Source organism: Eumetopias jubatus, unplaced genomic scaffold, assembly GCF_037043125.1.
Source record: "Eumetopias jubatus isolate StellerSeaLion01/CBP00866 unplaced genomic scaffold, mEumJub1_p1.0 scaffold_3, whole genome shotgun sequence".
NCBI lineage: Eukaryota > Metazoa > Chordata > Mammalia > Carnivora > Otariidae > Eumetopias > Eumetopias jubatus.
The window spans coordinates 78,498,702-78,523,012 of NW_028274809.1; the positions used below are offsets into that span (position 1 = coordinate 78,498,702).

The window sequence follows — 24,311 nt, forward strand, 5'->3', positions numbered from 1 at the left end:
TCTATAGTGGCATTTTTAAACATCTGCCTGGTGGAAGCCATTCTGATAGAAGGAGCACAGACACTTCGTCAGGCCGCCTTTTCATTTGTCTTTCTGAGTCTGTAGCCACAGAAGACATTCAGAGCAAAGGGTAGAAGTTGGAGAGCTTGAAGCTAGGACAGATTCGGACATCCTGGTCTTGTCTCTTAGTCAATACCCACCCCCACCCCCATTCGGCACCAAGAATCCCTTGCTTAGAACATTTTGGGAGTTCTTTCTCTCCCTTCTTCCAAAACCTAAATTTAAAAGGTAGTTTTTAACATCTCACATTATCTTTTGCTTATTTGTTCTGCTCCCAGCTCTTAATATGTGAACAATCCATATCTTCATATGTGTTGATTATCTTGCTCCTTTCCCACTACTTCTCCCTTCCCCAGCCCCTGTGCCCAACTAGATAGTAAGTCTTTCAACAACTAGGACTCAACCTTTCTGAATCGCACTCTTTAGTATAAAGCTATAAACACAAAAGGAAAAAAATTATGTTGAGTCTCAAATGAATGAATCCTTTTGGAAAAGAAATATTGACCACCTTGTAATCAAATGAAATCAACAGATATGTACGTTATAAATATTTACCCAAGTGTTGGGTGTTCTTTTGCAGATTAAGTATAAGCAATTAGCAGAAATGGAAAAAGCCAATTTCACTTCCGTGGTCGATACTCCAGAGATCATTCATGCCCAGCAAGTCAAGAACCTTTCAAGCCAGGTAAGGACATTCATCGCAATATCACACATAGACCCCAATCATGAAGTCTTTCCATTAATACCTAAGTAGGCTCTTTCAAATCACAGTTTTGCCCAGTAAAGGAGAAAGGATTCATCTGTGATACAAGTTTGGGTCAGAGGTGAGATTTCTGTATCAGAATTAAGATAGATTATATGAGGGAATTTTAAGGTACTGAAGAACTCTTACATGGTAGCATCCGTGTTAATGAATCAGTATTTTAACCTGTAAAATCTCTTATACTGTGGATGTAAATTGTATGTGCGAATCAGGAAGGAACAAAGTAGACAGTCCATAATCTCCTTAACCAGATTGACCTATGTCATCCACAGCAACCACGCGACCTAACCCTGCTTCCTCTGTGAGGGATAACTCTGAGAAATGAAGGAAAGTATGATGTCCTTTATACAGCAGGATGTACTCCTGTTTGTTTTAATCTTCAGTGATATCAGAGATCTGCAATTTATTTAAGTAGCTCCAAACTGTCTTCTGAGCCATGAGTTATAAAGCCATAGTGACCTGACCAGGCTATGCTTTATAAACACCTGGAAGTGTAGGTTTCCTGGACCCACCCTGGAATTTTGAAGCTAGTAAGCCTGATGTAGACCCTGGAAATCTGTTTTTGTTTGTTTGCTTCTTTGTTTTTGTTTTTTGTTTTTGTTTTGATATTCACAGACGATCTGTCAATGGCCAGTTGGGTCAGGGGAATCATGGATTTAAGCCCTTCATTGGCAATATATAATTTTATATCCTAAAATTAGACAGAAAAGAATAGTTATCACTGGAGAATGGTTTATATAAGAAACAGATATATTCAAATGGGAGAAATGAAACTTTTGGGGGGGAGCATTTTATTACCAAAATTATCTGGGCCCCAAACTACCACGTTGTGTTCACTGAAGGAGGCCAACATTCTTGAGGCTGTGAGGGCTTGCCAGCCATATAACCTTGAGCCTTTCCCATTGCTAATCTTTAAGGAAAACCTCAGAGCGCAGGCTTGTTCAAGGGAAGAATTAAGCCACTTTCTCTGTCCTCTTGGAGGTTTCCTCGGCCTAGTTCCTCAAGGCCTAAGATATGGCCAGGCAGATTTCTTCCTTCCCAATTTAGATTAGTATTTACCTTTGAGTGGTGTAGTGGTGCTGGTGCTTTCTACAAAATTGCTTCTCGGTTTCCAGTGAAAAGTATGTATTTTATAACTTCTGAGTCTCATACTGGGGGTTAATGCAAGCAGTGTGAATGGACCTACAATTTCAGGATAATATACTACATACTTCCTAATGCCAGGGGTCTGGGACTCTGCTCTCAGAACACCCCCAAGTTCCAAGTACAAACTAACCACTCCTCTTAGTGACGAGCACTAGCTCAGCAAACCAGTTAAGGCAGCAGCTTTTGCTTAAGCTTAAAAACAAAAGAAAAGAAAAGGAGGATGGGTCTTACCACTTTCCCAGGACCATGGAACTGTTTGCCTTACATTTGCATAACTAAGAGGGGTCATTCAGGTGACTTTTTCCTGAACAAGGCAGGTGGTGAACTGCTCTTTCCTTCCAGAAATCTTTGTTTTAACTGGCTTCCTGTTCAAAGTCTAGGCTGAAAATCTCTTATTGGTTAAAAAGGCTTCTTTGTTGCCTTTGAGGAGTTTAAATCTTTCAACACATAAATATAATTCGTAATTTGTGTGTAATACAGTTTAGAGGAAAGAGATGTAGAAAGAATAGTTTATCACCTTGCAAAAGTAGCTAGCCTTTCCTTAGCCCTCCACACCCAAACTTCCCTAAAAAGTGAGAGAAACTGGAGCTAAATAAAGCTGGAGAGAAAAGTGAAAGGACTCGGTGACGAGCAATAAAAGAAAAATCTGGCCCAAAGGTGGAGGAAGTGTTCTGCTGCAAAGATTAATGGAAGTGAACAGCTCAGTCTCGGGACCAATGGCACAGGTGTCAGGAGGAAGAGCAGACCTCTGTGCACAGTCTTCAGCCAGAGGCTAGGCAGAGTGGTGCCTAAATGGGGTGTCTCTCAATTGGATGGGGGACCATGATCAGATGTCACCTGAGGCAGAACAAAAGAGGTAGAAGTTTGGGGCCTACACTGCCGGGGGCAGAGGGCAGGATGGCAGAGAGGCAGTCTGCAAGGAGGGGGAGTGGGTGGGGGCTGCTTTTAAAGGGGGAAGATGGGAAGGGATGGCGGCATTTGGAATCCTCCCTGTTTGGTAACTGTGCCTTGTTGTAAGTCATCCATTGGTCAGTTAGGGCTTACGGATATTTTGAGGTGGGTCGCCTCTTTTCTACATTCCATTGCTCAAGCCTGTTTGCCTGCAAGCAGCCTGCAGGCAGGGGCAGGAAAGCCCGAGAACGGGGACGGCTGGCTCAGAGCCATGGCTGGTCAGTCGGTCATAATGGTGGCCCCAGGTCTGTTTAGAGGTACCTCCGGTGCTGCAGTGCCTCCCTGCCCGTCCTGTAGCAGGAACCCCCAACCTGTTAAGAGCTCAGTGAAAATCTCGTCACCGGTGAAGGCCAGCTTTACAGAGGCCTGCTGATGGCTCTTCACCCCCCTGCTTTTCTCTCCCTGCCTGTTGGTCGTCTGGCTCCTGGCTAAATGGCCCCATCCAGTTCACAGTAGACACCCCATCGCCAGGAGCCTGGTTGTCTGTCACTTTCCTCTGTGTGGACCAGCCAGCAGGGGCCTCCTTCTGCTGTCTTTGCCATGACAGTGGGTTTTATTAAATGCCCATGCTCAGTTCTCCCAGAAAGAAAAGACATGGAGCTCATTGACCAAAAGAGGGCTCTGCTTTACAACTCCCTAACGTCCATGAACAGTCCGAAAACTACAAAGGACTTTCCTTCTGCTGAGCAGGAATGGCAGTGGTAGGTCCCACTGGCCCATTTCCCTGTGGTGTTCACCATCCTTATTTCTTGGAATCTATTCTCAGAAAAAGTACAAGGAAGATGCAGAGAAATGCATGTCCTATTATGAGACTGTTTTGGACACCCCAGAGATACAGAGAGTCCGGGAGAACCAAAAGAACTTCAGCCTGGTAAGTTTTTATTGAATCTAAGACACAGCCCACTGATCCCTGGGATAAGGTGGGCATGGTGGCTGCCTCTGGGCATACACACTGGGCCTCCCCTCTGCAAGGGGGCCGTGGAGCAGCCCTGCACAACTCCCACCTGTGGCCCAGGGAACACGTGCTCCGTTCTTCTCCAAGATCACCTTATATTCCCCAAATCATAGCGTAAAAGACCCACTGCTACTTTGTTAGTAGCTTCTTGTCACTGTATGTGAACTATCTCCATCTTCCATTAGTGGTGACATCTGTCATTTTCAAAATTAATTCAGGAAGGGATGCATTTAAAAAAAAAATCTAACGACACTTTACCATTTTTAGGGTTTAAAAAAAATTTTTTTTTACAAAATTCTTATGAAAGAGTTTCCCTTCGGCTATCAGACCATGATTACTGTGGCATAGACATTTGGTTTTTGTTTTAATTTGGATTTTAACTTCCCTTGCACAATAGAGACAATTTAAAATATATTTTAAAATGTTGAAATCTTAACAAGATGTTTACTCTTTCTTCATAGCTCCAATACCAGTGTGACCTTAAAAACAGTAAAGGAAAAATTACAGTTGTTGAAGACACGCCAGAAATACTGCGTGTTAAAGAAAATCAAAAGAATTTCAGCTCGGTATATTTACTATTTATTTTCCATTGAACACTAACTTAATAATTCCATTCTCTTCTTTAAAAATATGCTAGCCTCATCTTGATTCAGACAATTAACATCTAACCTCCCCAGTTAATACTTGTGGTTATTTGTTAAAATTTCCCGTGCTTTGCTCTAAAAATATCACTCCAGACGCCATTTGAAATAACACCTTAAATCTGCTAACAAAGTAACTTTTCTTTTTATTTTTTTTAATCCCAGAGCAGTAACGTGTTGTCTTGCTCCATGAAGATGGATTTCTTTTTGACACTGTGGTTTCTTTTACTATCCTTCCCCAGAATAACTGACTTCACATTTCTTTAATGGATATTGTGTTTCATATGGGAGAGGTCTTTTCAAATCAACATCTTCCCGGTTTTTCTCATCCTGTATTAATACAATATGATAATATTAAATCTCAAGATCTGGAGAGTTGTCCGTGTTGTACGTATGGTTGGAGTTAATGATGCTGACGTGGAAGATGTCAGATCCTCCAGCACACGGCTAAGAACATTCTCTAGAATCTTTTGTTTTCACAGAAGCCATGTTTCCTAGTCTTCCTCCAGGAATTGCTGGGCTTTCTTTTCTTCTGTGTAACGTTGTCCTGATTCTGAATGCCCCAGGTTTTATATAAAGAGGATGTCTCGCCGGGAACGGCAATCGGAAAGACGCCTGAGATGCTGAGAGTGAAGCAAACACAGGACCACATTAGCTCGGTAAAGACACCCCCCGCCCCCCTACCAGAGACTCATCCGCTGCGTTTTCTGCCTTCCTTGGATCATTTACTTTGAGGGCTGAACTGCACTCAAAACTTTTGTCTCCAGAAGCAGCTGACGCTGCTGAAGTAGGTGCCCGTGGTGAGGGCCGTCCCCCAATCAGTGCAGCCAGAGCAGGTGGCAGGAGGGGAGGTTACCTGTGGGAAACCGAGAGGCCCGTGTCAGAGCAAACCAGAGCTGGACCATGGTTCAAGCGGTCAAAACAGATTTTATGCAGGACTGTTGCAATAGGGGAAAGAGATCTCAGTACGAAACGGCTCAGTTCCAAAGGAATTGCAAGGAAAAGTAAGGATTTATAATCAGGGGGCGGGGGTGGGGTGGATAAAGAGGCAGGGGGAGGATAGAAAATTTGAGAAAATGTCAGGGGTAAGGGAGGTTCTGGCTGAACCTACCTAACATGATTTTTGCTGGTGGCAGGCCAGGGTGACCAGACGTTGCCTGGTGGGGCTGGTGGGGTAGGGAATTTCATCAGATATCAAAGGTGAAGACATGCCAAGGGTAGGGGAATTCTGGCTAAACTGACTTAGCAGGATCCTTGCTAATATCAGGTGATACAAAGATAGACTCCGAAATCCAAAAGTTGAGGCCTATTTGGGAAGAAGATTCAGAGGACCCCGACTGAAGTTTAGTCAAGGAGAGACTCCTTGTCACTTGTAAGAAAATAGAATATGTTAAAGTCGAAAATTCAATCTTCCTGGGTCTATGTTGTGAATGTATTTGTCCTAGCCAAACGAACTGTTGGGTATAACAACATCTGAGTGCACAGGAAAGGTAAGGGGCTACAGTCTGAGTATGGACTCCCCCTCTGCTCCACCCCGAACGGACAGGAGAGAGACCAAGCATTGTCCTCTGACCTAGTGTCAGAATGAAGCCCTGTGCACACTAAGTATAGAGTTTGTATTATTTAAATCGTGACTTTACAAACTGCAGAGCTCCTAACCAAACACATGCACATGTTCCCATTTTTATATCTGCAGGTGAAGTATAAGGAAGCCATTGGACAAGGAACCCCAATCTCTGACCTTCCTGAAGTAAAACGTGTCAAGGAGACACAGAAGCACATTAGCTCGGTAATGGCCCGTGTGCTCAGCACGCATTTGTGCAACCAGCCGCCTCCCAATTGCTCTCTAGCGCTCTGTCATCCCTTCTTCCCAGGCCTTAGGAATGGTGTAAACCTCCCTCCATCCTAGATAAGAAACCTCTGTCTTCACACCATCAAGGAGCAGAAGGGACTTGGTTTCTTGACTAATGATCACGCCTGCAATTCCTAGAGTAAAAAGTGCCAACGGTAGTAATAAGGTTATCAGAACGATCTCGAGTTAAAAGATATAAACATAAAAATAACACAAAATATTATATATTTTATGTAATTATATATTAGATAATTGGCATATATTTTAACTTTATATAATGTACACAATTATATATATAACATACATATATAATATTACATAATATCATATGTAATATTTTGTGTTACTCCAGTGTATATATTTGCATGTACGTATATCTCAGGACAATTCTCCCCTGTTCAGGAAAACTCTAGGTTGACTTGTGAAGTCTCTGCAATCTTCTCCTCTCCCTTTCAAGATCTCTTGCCCCATATCCTCTGCTGTCTTGCAAAGGCATTGTATGTTTAAGGTGCTGGATGTCCCACAATCTACCCACAATGACATACTCTATTAAGCATGTTCTCTGTGAGGAATTCCAGGCACCTGTGCATAGTGGATGTGTGTAATTTCACTCTTTGCTTATACTCTGACTTCCTTGTGGTACAAATTTCATTTAGGGTTTTGTGTCCACAAATCAAGAAAACTCCTTTGTCCCTTTTGATTGCAACTTCCTGTCTTTCTCTGATTATGTTTTGTTCTGTTATCCATGATCTTGGTTCTGCTGCCTTGCTGGGTAAAGAAACACAAGTTTGTACTAAAACAGTAGATTTTGAAAGATCCCTCAAAGTTTCCCAGCAAAACAAAGATATCACCACTAGTTTGTCAGTGTTGAGGGGAATTAATCTGTGACCTAAACGCCCTGCGTTGTTCATGTTGCTCCCCACCCCATGCTCAAGTACACCATTGACCCATTTATTTAAAAAGAATTCATTCATTCCTTTAGGCTGACAATTCTTAACATTAAAAGGAAAGAAGGGGGCCAGAGGTTCAGGAAGTTCCTTACTCTTTTCATTAGAATTTATAGACCTTTGATACGACCCTAAAAAATAGGGACTTCCCTCAGTTTGAAAAACACCAGTTTACATGATCCAACAACCATCAGAAATTTCAAGGAAAGTTGCTCTCTCTGAAAAATATACTTTTAAGTCTCATATTAGGAGTACCTAATAGACTGGGGCCCCCTAGGAATTTTCAGTAGAAAATACAAAACAAAATTCCCAACCTTGAAGGAATAGAGTATCACATGATTAGAAAATTTTAAACCAAGTAGCCTATTTATTAAGTACAAATCTACTGTGGACCTACTAATACTAAATGTTATGAAGTGGTTCGATTTTTCTCACTGTTGAATTTATTACTTTTTAATGCATTTTAGGAATGTTCTAAGTGTTGACAACAGAAAATGCATAATTTAGTACCAAGTGTTCAAGGGTAGTGAAGTTATTTTTGAGTAGGGAACATAAATATGTGTGGAATTTCTTTTCCTTCTTCCTTGAGTTTCATACTTGAAAGCTAGATTGTTTTTAGGAGTTTCCACCACGTAGCCCACAGATGTAGCCGTAATCCAAAGGATTCGTGGTCATTTCATCTTTTTGGCTTAGATTCTAATTATCTTCTACAGGTTATGTACAAAGAAAACTTGGGAACAGGCATTCCAACCCCTGTCACTCCAGAGATTGAGAGAGTCAAACGCAATCAAGAGAACTTTAGCTCGGTATTTACAAATATATCAAATTAGAAACTCAATTTCCCTACTTTTTTAGAAGTCTACCAGAATAACCCATTATCCTTTTTTAATAAAAGTAATATCTTAACAATCCTGTGTATGTGTGTGTGGGAGGAGGGAGGGGTGTGTGTTATTACCTGACTCAAACCACCTGAACTTACAGAAGTGACTCGCTTTTCTGGTGGTACTTTAACATTTTTAGTGACTGACAAGTGTGAAAACTTAGATCTGAAATACTGTAAGTAGAATTAATGCAAGATTCCTCATCATTATACTCATTTCCTATAACTCAGTGCTTTGTGTTGTACTTTTTTTTCCCCAGAATTAGCATGGTAGAGTTCATCATTAAAATTGTGAAGAAAAAGTAAAAGCATTATCCTTACTAAATATTACTCACTAAAAGACTCCCTCTTCACACAAACTACCTGCCCCTAATTTTCTCCCTTCCTTAATCTTTGTGCCTGTTTTGAATGTCTTCTGGGTACTTTCTTGTATCTCACAGGTTTTGTACAAAGAAAATTTGGGGAAAGGAACCCCAACACCTATCACTCCAGAGATGGAGAGAGTCAAACGCAATCAAGAGAACTTTAGCTCGGTATTTCTTAGGGGGCAAAAAAATAAAATCCCTTAATTCTTATTTAAAATAATATTTTTAACACATTACAAACATATGATTTTTCTTCCTGTAAAATTACTAAATTCACATAATGAAAATAATGATACCAAATATTACCTCAGTTTTCAACCCATATCTAATTTAGTATTTACTTGAGTTCTGGCGTGAAATTTTAACTGTGTTTTCCCTAAAATATAACGATAAATCACTTTCCTTAAAAACCCGTAATATTCAGTGTTTGTTTTTTTCCCCCTCAAACCCTCCTTTAATAACCACAGGTGTTTCTAACTGGTGTGACACATGTCAAAAGTAAAAATCTAACATCCCTTCAAAAGGTCAGTGTTAAACTAGAATTTTATTTGTGCTTATTCTGGCTCTGTTTGATGTATTTTTTGTGTTTGTAACTTTTTGTAAAAGAATGTGATTCTTAAATATTTTCATTCAAGAGATGGCAGAGCAGTTTACAGTTAAGTCAGAAATGTGGCTCAGCTATTTTTTGTATACCATGTAAGAGAAATGAGCTTCCCTTTGGAATAGTTTAAGGATCACTGAAAGCTAATGTTCATTTAGCTTTTAGTATCTATTAATATTTATTTTATTCCCCCAAACCTCTCTTTCTCTCTCTCTCTGGTTCCTTAATTTAGAGTTACCAACAACTCATTATGGCTATTAATTTCAATTAACTTGGACACTATTTGATAAGGCCTCATCCTTCTGTCTTTGAGAGAAGACGTCTATTACTAAGTGACTCCTGCCTGTGGCCTGGCAGCTGCGTCTTTATCACCGCCCCTCAGAGACAGACATCGCCCTGTGTGTGACTAAACATCAAAGTTGTTCTATTACTTGAGGTTGTTTAGGCCTATTTTATGCCATTACGAAAACAAAAATACTTTTAGGGACTGTTTTGAAGATCGGGTTACCTAAAAGATGCGTCCAAGCTGATGTGACTGTTGCTTTTGTGCACACAGATTTTGTACAAAGAGAACTTGAACAAGGGGACCCCCATTCCTGTCACTCCTGAGATGGAGCGAGTCAAACGCAATCAAGAAAACTTTAGCTCGGTATTCAGGAGAAAGCTCCTTTAATTCCATATTTAAAAAAATAATTTTCTAAAAACAAACTTCTATTAGTCCCTTTAAAATAATCAATTTAACATTTTTTAAAAAATTGTGTCAACTGAATTCTGTTTTCCACGTCGTTTACTTACCATTTGATTCTAACATTTTCTATCTTCCATAATAGTCCCTTAAAACTTTTAATTGGTTCATTTCCTTCTCTTTTCAACTTTTATGTTGCTGCTGGGACTTTTGAAGTTCACTAATGTCCAAAAAACCCAAACACTGTAGCTATTATTTACTTGGGACTCTTCTTCTCTCAGATGCTTCTGGGTTAGTGTAGCTCGAAGACACAGTACTTGAGGCCACATGTAGAAATAGTGGCTCTTGATTGGGAATGGTGGTTGCCTTAACCTAGATCCTGTCTGGATAAACACAGGACAGAAAAAGAAAGTAGCTCAGTGTTGGAACCCAAAGCAACCTTGTCTTGATATTTGTGCTAAACGAGCCATTCCATGAATAGAAATCCAGACCTTCTGATTTCTCTTAAATACACAAATCAGATCATAAATTTATATTTAGTTACTTTTTATTTTATTAATATTGTTGAAAAATTCTGTAATAGTCTGTGAAACTTCTGTGTAAGGATCTTAAGAGTTACTTATGCCTGAGATAGAAAATCAAATGTCAGTAGTAAAATTTAGCTGGATTGTTTGGGGTGGGGGGTGGAGCAGGTTTGATCCAAAGTGGTTTTTAATTGTGAGTTCAAATATTTTCAGGAAGTTTGATTCTTCCACAGTAACTTTCTTTGGTCCCACTGTCTTTTGGTTTGGTTTTGTTTTCCTTTGTTTTTAATTACTATTCACTAACAACCTTTCAACTTTGTTAAATTGTCAATGTAAATATCACTTTTGGAACATTCACTGTTTTCCCTGTGGGATGATGATGATGATGATGGTGGTGGTGGTGGTGATTTTGATGATTTCTTCTTTTGGAAGAATTAAGGTTTGCATTAATTTTCAAAATTGTTAATTATTTTCTTCTATATTAGAATAAGTATTATTGATATTTATATCTGAGATCTTAATGATCCTGATGATCCTGGACAGTTTTTTTCCCCTAAGTAACCATTTGTATTCATTGTTACACAAGTTGCATTTAGGCAAAATTGTCCGGGGTGCAGAGAGCTTTTAAGATTCCATGGGAAATAAATAGTACTATGTATTAAAACATTAACTTTCAGACGTGACCACCTCCGCAACTTGAATATACTCAACAAAGACCAATTTTGCTATACTGCATAGATTTGATGGGTTTTAAATATCTGTTACTCTACAAAACAGATGTTCTATGTAAATAAGTATTTGCCAATCTAATTAAAAAATAATTTTTCTATTGTACACTAAGCACTTCAGTGCTCTTAAGAAATTGTAGTTTTTTCCTTAATTCCCAATGCAGGAAACAAACCTTCAATATAAATGAGTTAATGGTGAGGTGAATATCAAATACACTGGCACTTTAGCTAAGGAAATACGGAGCATATTGTCATCCCGATCTGTGTTTGAAGAGACAGGTTGACTTGGTGAATTTGTCTTTCTTGTTTGATGTCTCTAGTCTCATATTAGGGTCCCTACAGGACAGATGAAAGGGCTGTTTGGACTGCTCTTGTTTTTTTCTGGATGCTTTCTTGTGTTGTACAGGTGTTGTATAAAGAAAACCTCGGGAAAGGGATCCCAATTCCCATCACTCCAGAGATGGAGAGAGTCAAACACAATCAAGAGAACTTTAGTTCGGTATTTAAAAGAAAAAAAAAATCCCTTTAACTATTTTTAAACCAAAAATTAATGGCTATATTTTAAATCTAATCAGCTTATCCCAATAAAAACTCTGACATGTCTTGTTCACAACTTAATGCTGCCATCTCCTGTGAATCCATTTCCCCATTTTGGTTAAACATTAATACCATCATGTGACTTTTTTTAAAAAAAAGTGTTCAGTATATATCCTAGCCTTTAAAAACATAACCTTCTCAGTGTCTAAGCACCCACATTTATCCTGCTTTGGCAAATTTGGTCTGGATGTAAAGCTTACAAAAATGTCTTTAGCAAAGACCAGACTCGGCTTACTTCCTGTTCTAACCTTCTGTGTCCCTACTGGTATTCGTACAGATACTGTTAAGTTTCTTTTCTTTTTTTTTTTTTTAGCATCTTGTCATTGCTCTCCATTTGCTTTAAAAATAATTCCACCCAATATGTTCGCCCAAACTAAAAATTAAATACTTGGACTTCTTTTGAAAGTCAACAAAAGAAGGTTTGTGCACATGTATCTTTATGTATACAGTGTTTATAAAAACCCAAATATCCTTATGTGGTTTATTAATATTTCCAAATCGAAAATAACTTCCTTGGTTCTCCTTTTGTCTCTTACCCTTTTTAATTCTTTCTCTTCCTCATAACAAACTGGAGGCGGGGGGAGACTAATTGTTCCCTTTCATGGTGCACTATTGCTCGGCGCTACAGAGGTCAATTCAAACAAAAGTAACAAAACTTTCCTTTCCTATCTCTTAGTTTTTTGCTGCTCTTTCCTGCATTCCCTTACTTATAAGTATGTCTTTAGGCTCCTACAGGTTGGATCTAGAAGCTTCTGGTATTTCCCTTCCTCCTACCTGTTCTCTTCCCCTTTGCCCTTCTTCTCCCCACTTCTCCACAGAAGGGGAAAGTGGTTGATCGCTCTTTTTTGTTCTGGATGCTTTCTTATCATACAGGTGCTATACAAGGAAAACCTGGGAACAGGAATTCCAATCTCCATCACTCCTGAGATGCAGAGAGTCAAACACAATCAAGAAAACCTTAGCTCGGTATTTTGGAAAGAAAGGGAAAAACAGGATGCCATTTAACCTCATAATTATATAATACTTAACATTTATTCCTTTTTAAAACCCACTACCCTTCCTTTGTTTCTAATATACCTCACTTAGCAAAAGGACAATACTTTTTGCATTTTTATGTTACTGCTATGGATTCAACTTTTTAAAACATTTTGGTTAATTCTGATAGCGATTACATCTGGTATTTTAAAATATATTTTTTAATTACTTGGATAACAAAAAAACTGAGTTCTAACAATCTCAAACCCCCATGTGATTGTTGGGAGGCACTGTACTCCCAGAAATGACAAAATAACATGAATAACAGTGGTTTCCCAGCAGCTGAGGTCCTTGCTGCCTAGAGACTCTGCTTCCCAGCCCAACCATGGCCGCCATTAAAGTAGTTTGTGGCAGCTTGCCAACCTGTAACTCCTGGCTCCCTGGACTACTGTGTCATTTGGTAACCAGGAAGTTGAACTCACACTTAAAATCTTACAACAAATGAAATGTTACCTAACTTTTTTTTTCTGGATGCTTTCTCATCACACAGGTGTTATACAAAGAAAATATGGGCAAGGGAACCCCTATACCTGTCACTCCAGAGATGGAGAGAGTCAAACACAATCAAGAAAATATTAGCTCGGTACTTTGGCAAGAAAAGAAAAAGCTACTTCTTTAATGATTTAAAATAATACTTATTAATCCTACTTTTAAAAAACAAATTTTCTGAATTTTGTTGATCTCATTTATCCTTCTCTCCTAGAAGGCTGCTCTTAGTTTTAACACTGTAATAACAAGATTGCTTTAATCTATAAAGTTCTAATATCAGGAAGTAACAGATTTTCCAGTAAAATGTCCTTTTGCTCATCTGCCCCCGAACTTACTCTCTATCTATCCTCAAGGTCTCTTTGTTTTACGTACTTCTGAAATTTGGGGGGTGGCATGATAGGTATGAGAGCTCTTTCTGGAAAATTGGGAGTTGTGATCTTGTTTGTTTTTGCACCTATGACTTTAGGTTCTAATTTACCCTGTTAGATTTAGACAAAGAGACCTTGGGGAAAAATAACCCCTGATCCTCTCCTCCAAGGATAATGACATTTCTATTCCATTTGGTATTTAAAAATATTTTTTTTAAAAAACCACTTGTTTTTTAGTTTGCTTGGATAACAAAATCGAGTTCTAACAATCTCAAATTCCTCATGTGATTGTTTGGAGGTACTGTGCTCAGAGAAATGAAAAAAATTAAGATCCACTGGTTTCAGAAAATGATTTATCAATTTACTTAAAAATGAAGTGTCGCTTGAACTGTTTTTGCTTTACCAACTTTAGTTTTTTGTTTTGTCTTCATCGTGGTCTCTAACTGCTAACTTTACAGACCTCTTCCTGTAAGCCTGTGCTCTGTGACATGATACATGTTTATAATTTACCAGGGGGTTGGGATTTGTATGGGGAAGATGTTAGCTCCAGTTAGGAAGAACCTGGTGGCCCTCCACATAAGCGCTGTCTGCAGCTTTCTCCAACACTAGAGAGCACTGCATCAGAATCACCCGGAGCATTTAAGTCAGACTGCTGGGTGCTGTCCCCAGTTTCTCATTCTGTAGGTCTGGTGTGGGGCCAGAAGATTTGCAATTCTAGCAAGTGCTCAGGTGATGCTGACCTTGCTGTTCAGGGACCCCACTCTAAGAACCACTACTTTAACAGAATTCTTTCTCTTGAATACCATTTCCCAAACCTCCCGTGTCCCCATGAATGACACTGAAGGGAGACACTGAGGTAAAGGATTTATCATGATGCTAGTGATATAATTGCTGAAAACGTTTTTCTTTACTGATAAGTTTGGTGAACTAAAGCAGGAGGCAGAGCACAGATGATGGCAGGGAAAAAAAAAAAAGAGTAGGAGGAATCTTTGGTTTTGGGCCCACAATTTTATGGATGTGTCAATATGAGTTTAAGTGCTGCAAGACAGGCCAGTCACCTGCTGCCATATAGGGAGCAGCCCCACCTTCTTGGTGTCGGTCAAGCACATTCCCCTAAGTCCTGTTACAAGATGATCTATCTGGTGCTTGAAATGCATCGACGTAAAATAAAGGCCTTCTCTCATCCCTTTTGGGCACCCTGCAAGTTCTGTCTTGCAGTCTGCCAGGATTTCAGGGCACGGTCCTACCCTGGAAAGGTGTGTCTTGCTATAACTACACTCAACTTTGTTTGGAAACGTACTCCTTTCCACCTAACCTGATTGCCCAAATGGTCTGGCACCCTGAGCCTCATAACAAATTATCTATTCCGTTTAATCTTTTGGTAACTGTAATTTTTTTTTCTTTTTGCCTTTTTGGATCCATTGAACCTGCGTAGGTTTTGTACAAAGAAAATGTGGGGAAAGCCACCCCAACCCCTGTCACGCCAGAGATGCAGAGAGTCAAACGCAATCAAGAGAACATTAGCTCGGTATTGTCTTGAGAAACGAAAGTGCTTTTAATTTTGCAAAGTAACCCCTGTAGTTTGGCCTGCTCCTAACTCCATCCCAGGTTAAAAACAAGCAAAATGCCAGTTTTTTAGAATCCCCTGTAAATGATATACTACACTTACTATTGCCATTAACTGTTTTTAAGCTTTCTTCTTGAGAGCTGTTCTCACTCATGTAACAGATTAAACATGGAGTTTTCTCCCCCAAATTGCATTATGTTTAATAGCCTGAATATTGCCTCTTCATGATTTTCGGGTCCAACTTTGTATCTCACAGGTGTTATACAAAGAAAACTTGGGGAAAGTGACCCCTACACCCTTTACTCCTGAGATGGAAAGAGTCAAACGCAATCAAGAAAACTTTAGCTCGGTATTTTGGAGAGGAAAAAAGAAATTGTTACACTTTTAATAAGCCTGGCAAATATGTTATATCACTAATTTATCTCACAGTTTTCCCAAAACTTTTATTTTAAAAAATTCTTCTTTACCCACTTAAAAATGATAAACCAACCCCACCAGTTCAACCTGATTTAATCCTTTCTTCATCTTGTGCTTTATATAATAACATTTTAATGGCTTTATCTTCCTGACGTGTTTCTTATAGAGTGTGATATAATTGAGCCATAACACCAGCTAGATGATGGTTTTCAGAACTGGTTTTCTGCTCTCTGATGTCTGGATGCTCTCTTGGCTCCTCTAGGTATTATACAAAGAGAATATGAGAAAAGCAACTCCAACACCTGTTACTCCAGAGATGGAGCGAGCTAAGCGCAACCAAGAAAACATTAGTTCGGTATTGTCTAGGATTAAACACAGGAGTAGTGCAATGACTTGGAAAATAACATTTTAACATCATATAAACACGCCTTTCTCATCAACTGGGAAGCACACTAAAATGAAAAAAAATGCAACATCTTGAAAAATAACATTTTAACACCATAAAATTGTGCACCTTATTCAACTGAAAATTTACATTAAAATTAACACAACTGTGCTTTTAAATTCCAAATGATCATACTAAGAAGTAACAGTTGCCAGTGTTTTCTCTTCCTTTTATTTTACTCGGGGGGTAATCTTACATAACCAATTGTAACAAATTGACTTCCTAACATCCTCAATCTTCTGCTCTCCTTTATTTTTAAGGTACTCTATGAAACAGGTAATACTCTGATATGGATGCCTTCTTTAGCTTTGATATTTTGGGTTTTTCATGTCTGGTGGACTTTGATTTCTGTATTAACATTGGTTTATGAAATCCGGGCATAAACCTATGAAAATGATCACTTGTTGAAAAGGACAGTTGTTTTGGAGCATCTGGCTGGCTCAGGAGAGCATGCGACTCTTGACCTCAGGGTGGTGAGCTGGAGCACCATGCTGGGTGTAGAGATTACTTAATTAATTGAACTTTAAAAAATTTAAAAGGATAGTTGTTTTGAATGTCAGAATCCCATCTAGTGCCAAATACCATCCAGTCTGCTGGTGCTGCAATTCCTAGCAAATTCCAGAGACCACCCTCTTCCTATCCTCTTTGAAATTATGTGCCTTGTCTCCTTTGAAAATGAAAGTTACATTTTCAAAGTCAAAAACGTCCTTTCTCTCCTGATGAGAACCCTGCCCATTCGTCCTCATGCTTATCTGTTCTGCTATTAGTCAAGGGTATCACTGGGTCCTTTCAGATGACTCAAGCTTCCCTCCCCAGCTACTTTTATCTCCATGTGTTGGAAAAGTTTTTGAGGCTTCAGAATTAGAACAGTACCATGACCTGTACTTAATTCATGGTCTCTCCTCTATCAGGTTCTTTATTCTGATAGCTTCCGAAAACAAATACAGGGCAAAGCTGCCTACGTCTTGGACACTCCAGAGATGAGACGGGTGCGGGAGACCCAACGCCACATCTCAACGGTGAGTCAAATTCTTAAGGATCAATTGGCCAGTCCGCTGGATCATGTGGAAGAGGAAATGATCACACCATATTTTCACAAAATCAACTCATGAAATTTCAGGTGAAATATCATGAAGACTTTGAGAAGCACAAGGGTTGCTTCACACCAGTGGTGACAGACCCTATCACCGAACGAGTAAAGAAGAACACACAGGACTTCAGTGACATTAACTACCGGGGTATTCAGAGAAAAGTGGTAGAGATGGAACAAAAACGGAATGACCAGGATCAGGAGACCATTACAGGTATATGAGCCCGGGGGGTGGGGGGCAGGGGGATCAACTCTAAAGTGGTGGAAGAACAAGAGTGGCATTACCCATAGGAAGCTAAAGGATAAAGTACTTCAGCCTGTGTTTTCATCAGCTGTCAAAGCAAACTGTTCTTACACAGCTTACAAAGCTGGTATCTTTCCTACCCTATGCTTTGTTCTAGGAGAAGTCATGACCAGAAATAAGCTAAATTATTTAACGTGGTTAAATTCATGCCTTGCTTTCCAAGCTATTAGGAGTCCTCCAAAAACACATTCTGATCCTTGATCTCACTTGCAGGTTTCCGTGTCTGGCGTACTAATCCTGGCTCAGTGTTTGACTATGATCCAGCAGAAGACAACATTCAGTCACGAAGCTTACACATGATTAACGGTATGTTATAGCTAACAGCATGAAGGTCACCATTTAATGGGCTCGGGTCAGTGACCTCCAGGAAACTATAGTTTTCAGTGTTCTGAGTTGTCCTTCTTGCTGACTAGTGGAACAGTATCATTTCTAGGCAAATTTAAGTCAGGGAAAGATTGTTTCACTGCCTCTGTGTAAATATTCTTCAGGCCCCATTTATTACCGTTTTGTTTCTAAAGAAAAAGTAGTACATCTTTCTATTGGAGAAATAATGAAAAGAAAAAACATAAGGAAAGGGAAGAGAATGAATGTGACCTTTGGCAACTTTCTGAAAACTCTGTCTTCAAGGAAGGCTGTTAATTCAACAAAACAAGCCACACGCCTTTATGCCTTCTTTTCATGTTAAATTGTAGAATAATACGTAGTGCTTGTCCTTAAAGGATTTATACTCTAGTCTGCTGATGGAGAGAAGTAAATCAGTGGTTACACTCTGACGTGCAGTTTTAAAGGTCTGCACGCACATTGTGGGAACTCAGGTAAAGGGCATCTAAATTAATCCGGAAGTGAGGGAGGACTTTCTGGAGAAGTTGAAGGTGGAGTTTGAATGTGAATTTTTGTAAGCCAGGAAAATGGGCTGGGTGGAGGGAAGGAGTTGTGGTCCAAGACAGACTCTGGGATTTGAAGCCTGGCTGTTACTATTTAGCAGTTACGTGACCTTTGGTAAGGTACTTCAGCTATCACGTGTAAATGAGGATGGCAACCGTACACATAGGGTTTTGAGGGTTTAATTCATGGGAGCCTACTGAAAACCATGCCTAGCAATCAGCTCACCCCCACCGCGCACCGCAGAGACTGACTCACGCATGCCCACCCCCAGCGCAAGCGCAGCGCCGGAGCCGGGAGCATTCGCGCTCAGCCAGTGCGCTGAGCGTCAGCGGCGGCGAGGACAAGTCCGAGCACTCAGAAGCCGCGGACCAGCGCCTCTCCACCTACAGCGAAGGCGGAGTCTTCTCTGCAACTTCCTCAGGTATAAGGGGGCTGCCCGCCAGCTTGCTGGGTTACAGGCGCAGATGCTTTGAGGTAAAAACAGCAACAATAACAAAAATCTCGATCATTTCTCCTGATGAGAAAAGACTAGAATTGTGGAGAGGTACATGAAACCAGATGTTTCATTTTTCATTAATTTTTATTAGAGCCCCCTTTCTTGGAAACCATTCTTTTTAAGTTAGGGGACAAGAGAGCACTGCTCAGCTGTTTAACACAGATGAAATGATGTCTAGTCATTTTTCTTCCTACAAACTACTTCCCACCTTTTAGCTTACAAACACGCAAAGACCACGGAGCTCCCACAGCAGCGATCATCTTCAGTTGCCACGCAGCAGACAACGGTATCCTCTATCCCATCGCACCCTTCTACTGCAGGGGTAAGCAAACATACTCTAAAGCTAGTATCATTAAATCTGGATTTAGCAGGGGAATAGATATGAAAATAGATGAGGCCCAGAAATGGATCCTAAACGAATCACAAATCAACAGGGGAAAAAAAAAATCAAAATTGTAAAATACCACAGAAAAGTAGAGACTAATTTTATAATATTGGGGACAGGAAAGGCCTTCCTCAGCAAGTTCTAGAACCTAGGAACGTGAAAGACAAGACTGCATATTTGACCATAAAATTTTAAATGTTTTTATAACAAAAAGAAACATGTCAAACTGGGAGAAAATATTTGCAGCATTCATAATACAAAGATTTATATCTAAAAAAACCTAACACTCAAAAATTCATGGGCAAATTATTCCCCTTCCAGTCAGAATAAGAAAGACCTGGAAGTAAATGAATAGACAACTTACAGCAAGAGAAATAGAAACAGCCAGCAAAAAAGATGTCCACCATAACTGCAAACCAGGAATATGCAAATTAAAACAATAAGTATTATATTAGAACATTGTGGTAGTGAATTTTTTTTAAAAAATTAAAATGCACATACCATCTGACCTACTCCTTTCACCTTTAAAAGCTCTTTCTCTGAAATACCCGCCTAAAGACAAACAGGGGATTAGTGTAAGAAAAAATGGTTAACAATTAAATGTCCAGAAGTATAGAAATGACTAATTTGTGATCTTACTAAAATACAGAATTCTCGGGCGCCTGGGTGGCTCAGATGGTTAAGCGCCTGCCTTCGGCTCAGGTCCTGATCCCGGGGTGCTGGGATCGAGTCCCACATCAGGCTCCCTGCTCCTTGGGAACCTGCTTCTCCCTCTGCCTCTCTCTCTCTCTCTCTCTCTCATGAATAAATAAAATCTTTAAAAATAAATTTAAAAAAATACAGAATTCTCTGTAGCAGTAAAAAAAGTATGAGATCTATATAAATCTGTATATATAAATCTATATCTAGATCTCTATAAATCTATATCCATATAGATTTATCTGGAAAAGCCCTGAAGCTATATTAAATGGAAAGAATGGGTCAGAGTATTAATCACAGTAATTGTTTCACATATGCAGGGGGAAAGGGGAAACCTATCCTCGAATATGAATATATGTATGTGTTATTTCAGAATGCTAAGAAAAAATTATGCAGGTTACATTCCAAATTACTAACCAGTGCCTGCTCCTCTGAAGGAAATTTGGGCACTTTGTTTTGGTTATTTTTGTCTACAAATTGTTAACAATTTAAAAAATTTTATTTTGCTGTTGTAGAAACACTTGAGATCTACCTTCTTACCACATTTTTAAGTGTTCAGTACATTCTTGTGCACAAGAGATTCAAGCTTGTGTACAGATCTCTAAAGATCTCCAGGACAGCAGATCTCTAGAGCTTATTCATATTGCTTAACTGAAACTTTATGCTTATTCATTAGTAACTCCCCATTTTCCCTTTCTACCATGTTATACTTTTTTGTTTTTGTTTTGTTTTAACATGTGGAAGATAGCTTTTAGAAACTTTTACTACTAGTATGCTCCCAAATTCCCAGGGTGAAAGATACATGCAATACCGCTTTCTCAGAAGGGAAGAAAAGGCAATATACAAAAAAAAATTTTTTTCATATACGGTTTTATGAATATATTATTAACATACTATTAAAGTCATCATCTGAAGTGTACAGGTCCACTGATTTTATTTCATTTAGTTATTCAACCACTACTACAATCTAGTAACACTTCATCACCCTAAAAAAACCCCTTGTACTCATCAAGTCAATCCCCTTTCTGAGCCCTTCCCTCCCCCACCATCCAGTCCAAGGGATCCACTAATATGCTTTCTCTCTTTGCCTATGCAAGACATTTCATATAAATGAAATCACACAGTATGTGGTCTTTTGTGACTGGCCTCTTTTACTTAAAGCTCTGAGGTTCATCTAATTGTATCATACAACAGCAACTCATTCCTTTTTACTAGTAAATATTCTATTGTATGGAAATACCACCCTTTTTTCCTTCATTCATCAGTTGGTAGGCATTTGGGTTGTTTCCATTTTTTGGCTGCTATAAATGATACTGCTGTGAATGTGAATGTACAAGTAATTGTGCAGACCTGTTTTCACTTCTTGGGTATATACATAGGACCGCAATATTCTAACTCTGTATTTAACATGGGAGGAACTTGCAAAAACTCTTTTCCAAGCGGCTGTACCATTTTACATTCCCATCAGCAGTTTATAAAATTTCTCCACATCCTCCCCAATACCTGCTATTGTTTCTTTTTGATTATTCACCTTTCTAGTGTGTCATATGATATTTCATTATGGTTTTCTCTGATGACTAGTATTGCCAAGTATTTTTTTCATGAGCTTATGGGCTATTTGTGCATCTCCTTTGGACAACTGAGATCCTTTGCCTCCTCTCCCACCTTTTTCCAGTATTGAATGGTAGGAGTTCCTTATATTTTTTGGATGGTAATCCCTTACCAGATATATGATTTGCAAATATTTTCTATTTTGTGAGTAGTCTTTTTATTTTCCTGGTGGTGGTTGCACATTCTCTTTTGTGCAACTTAAATTTGTGGAGTCATAAGAGATCTTAAAATTAGGCATTTGGGGACGTATCACATAAAGGGCTAGTATCCATAATCTATAAAGAACTTATCAAACTCAACACCCAAAGAACAAATAATCCAATCAAGAAATGGGCAGAAGACATGAACAGACATTTCTACAAAGAAGATATCCAAATAGCGAACAGAAAAAGTGCTCAACATCGCTTGGCATCAGGGAAATCCAAATCAAAACCTCAACAAGATACCACCTCACACCAGTCAGAATGGCTAAAATTAACAAATCAGGAAACGACACATGTTGGTGAGGATGTGGAGAAAAGGGAACCCTCCTACACTGTTGGTGGGAATGCAAGCTGGTGCAGCCACTCTGGAAAACAGTATGGAGGTTCCTCAAAAAGTTGAAAATAGAGCTACCCTACAACCCAGCAATTGCACTACTGGGTATTTACCCCAAAGATACAAATGTAGGGATCTGAAGGGGTATGTGTACCCCGATGTTTATAGCAGCAATGTCCACAATAGCCAAATTATGGAAAGAGCCAAGATGTCCATCAACAGATGCATGGATAAAGATGTGGTGTGTATACATACACACACACACACACACACACACACACTGAAATATTATGCAGCCATCAAAAAAAAAAACCCTGAAATCTTTCCATTTGCAACAATGTGGATAGAACTAGAGGGTATTATGCTAAGGGAAATAAGTCAATCAGAGAAAGACAATTATCATATAATCTCACTGATATGAGGAATTTGAGAAACAAGACAGAGGATCATAGGGGAAGGGAGGAAAAAAATGAAACAAGATGAAACCAGAGAGGTAAACAAACCCTAAGAGACTCTTAATCTCAGGAAACAAACTGAGGGTTGCTGGAGTGGAGCAGGGTGGGAAGGATGAGGTGGCTGGGTGATGGACATTGGGAGGTTATGTGCTATGGTGAGCGCTGTGAATTGTGTAAGACTGATGAATCACAGACCTGTACCTCTGAAACAAATACTACATTATATGTTAAAAAAAAAAAAAAAGTAGGAAAGGAAAAATGAAGGGGGGAAATCGGAGGGGGAGACAAACCACGCAAGATTATGGACTCTGGGAAACAAACTGAGGGTTCTAGAGGGGAGGGGGTGTGGGGGGATGGATTAGCCTGGTGATGGGTATTAAAGAAGACACGTATTGCATGGAGCACTGGGTGTTATACGCAAACAATGAATCATGGAACACTACATCAAAAACTGATGATGTAATGTATGGTGACTAACAATAAAATTTAAAAAGGCATTTGGGTTGATGCAAATCTAATACATACATATATATATATATATATATATATATATATATTTTTTTTTTTTTTTTAACCTTTTTTCATCTTCACAAATAGAAAATCTTCCGTGCCATGTACGACTATCTGGCTGCTGATGCAGATGAGGTGTCCTTCAGAGATGGAGATGCTATTGTAAATGTCCAAGCGATTGATGAAGGTTGGATGTACGGCACTGTGCAGAGGACGGGCAGGACCGGCATGCTGCCAGCCAACTACGTGGAGGCTATTTAATGAGCATGTCAGAGTATCGCACCTGTTTGCAGGACCTGCACATCCTGCAGTCAGTATTTCAGTTCAGACTCTCCACTGTTAGCTAAGTCCTCAAGCTGCCTAATGGTTTTTCTGTGTCAATACGATTAATAGCTGTACCATCCCTTAATTTGTTTCTATATGAACCTCAGTAATTCTCCAGTAAAACATATGTTAATCATATTTACTACATTATTTTCTGGATTTGGACATAAAACAGACAACATTAAACCCATAGGTTCATTATTTTTAAAATTGTCATTATTAAATTTTCCATAGTGTTTTAAAGAAAGTTTAACTATGGAATAGACATTTTAAAAGTTTATGCAGTGTTACTGCTGTTATCAACCCAGAGTCTTTCTCCATTATGAAATGTTTAACATTATTTTTTTAAAACAAGGATTCTGAACATGTTAAACACATTAAAGAAAAATGGCAGAAATACTCACCTTTTCCTGGCTTAGTGAATGCTGATGCTTTTAATTCTATTCCAGTTCTGAAGTTATAAAGGTGATTGATAGTCAATAAAAATGGTGGATAAGCTAGTAATAAAGTCTAATTCTGCAATAAACACCACTGATGTAATTGTTACTTATTTTTAATAGTTTTATGATCGACAAATTCCAGTAAAGCAAATCCATTACTTTAGACTTCACTAAAAAAAATTCTGAAAATGTACCATTTAAAATGCACAAGTGTAGGCTTTCTCAGAACTAAACTGTGTTCAGCAGGCTTCCCTTATGGCTCAGCTGATGTTTTAAAAACAACTGTGGGATCAGCAGTGGACAGCTGGGAAATGGATGGCACTGCATGCTCCATCCCTACTATTTCCTAGAGACCTGCCCCCTCCAATATGCCCTTGGCCAGAGCCCATCCAAAGTGGTGTCACAGGCCTGGCAGTGTGCAAGCAGCCCTGACAGGGGCCAGCACTGCTCCACAATGACTCCTGCCAAGGAGAGTGGAAGACAACCACACACACCAGCCCAACTGCAGCTCCAGCAGTGGGCTGGGGGCAGACATCAGACCTGACTGTAGCCCCACCTA

The 24,311-nt window shown here is 39.3% G+C and overlaps 1 protein-coding gene across 1 annotated transcript in view; it reads left to right on the forward strand.

Moving 5' to 3' along the window:
- Positions 1-23,838, forward strand: part of NEB (nebulin) — a 196,655-nt gene extending 172,817 nt beyond the window's left edge. Inside the window, exons 145-164 of the mRNA XM_088021705.1 lie at positions 641-745; positions 3,687-3,791; positions 4,337-4,441; positions 5,083-5,175; positions 6,213-6,305; positions 8,029-8,121; positions 8,636-8,728; positions 9,718-9,810; positions 11,505-11,597; positions 12,569-12,661; positions 13,221-13,313; positions 15,023-15,115; positions 15,411-15,503; positions 15,834-15,926; positions 16,928-17,035; positions 17,137-17,320; positions 17,624-17,716; positions 18,567-18,716; positions 19,007-19,113; positions 23,076-23,838. Of these exons, the coding sequence (XP_087877831.1) occupies positions 641-745; positions 3,687-3,791; positions 4,337-4,441; positions 5,083-5,175; positions 6,213-6,305; positions 8,029-8,121; positions 8,636-8,728; positions 9,718-9,810; positions 11,505-11,597; positions 12,569-12,661; positions 13,221-13,313; positions 15,023-15,115; positions 15,411-15,503; positions 15,834-15,926; positions 16,928-17,035; positions 17,137-17,320; positions 17,624-17,716; positions 18,567-18,716; positions 19,007-19,113; positions 23,076-23,249 (2,154 nt within the window). The 3' untranslated portion in view covers positions 23,250-23,838. The remainder of the gene's footprint in view (positions 1-640; positions 746-3,686; positions 3,792-4,336; positions 4,442-5,082; positions 5,176-6,212; positions 6,306-8,028; positions 8,122-8,635; positions 8,729-9,717; positions 9,811-11,504; positions 11,598-12,568; positions 12,662-13,220; positions 13,314-15,022; positions 15,116-15,410; positions 15,504-15,833; positions 15,927-16,927; positions 17,036-17,136; positions 17,321-17,623; positions 17,717-18,566; positions 18,717-19,006; positions 19,114-23,075) is intronic.
- The last annotated feature ends 473 nt before the right edge of the window (positions 23,839-24,311 follow it).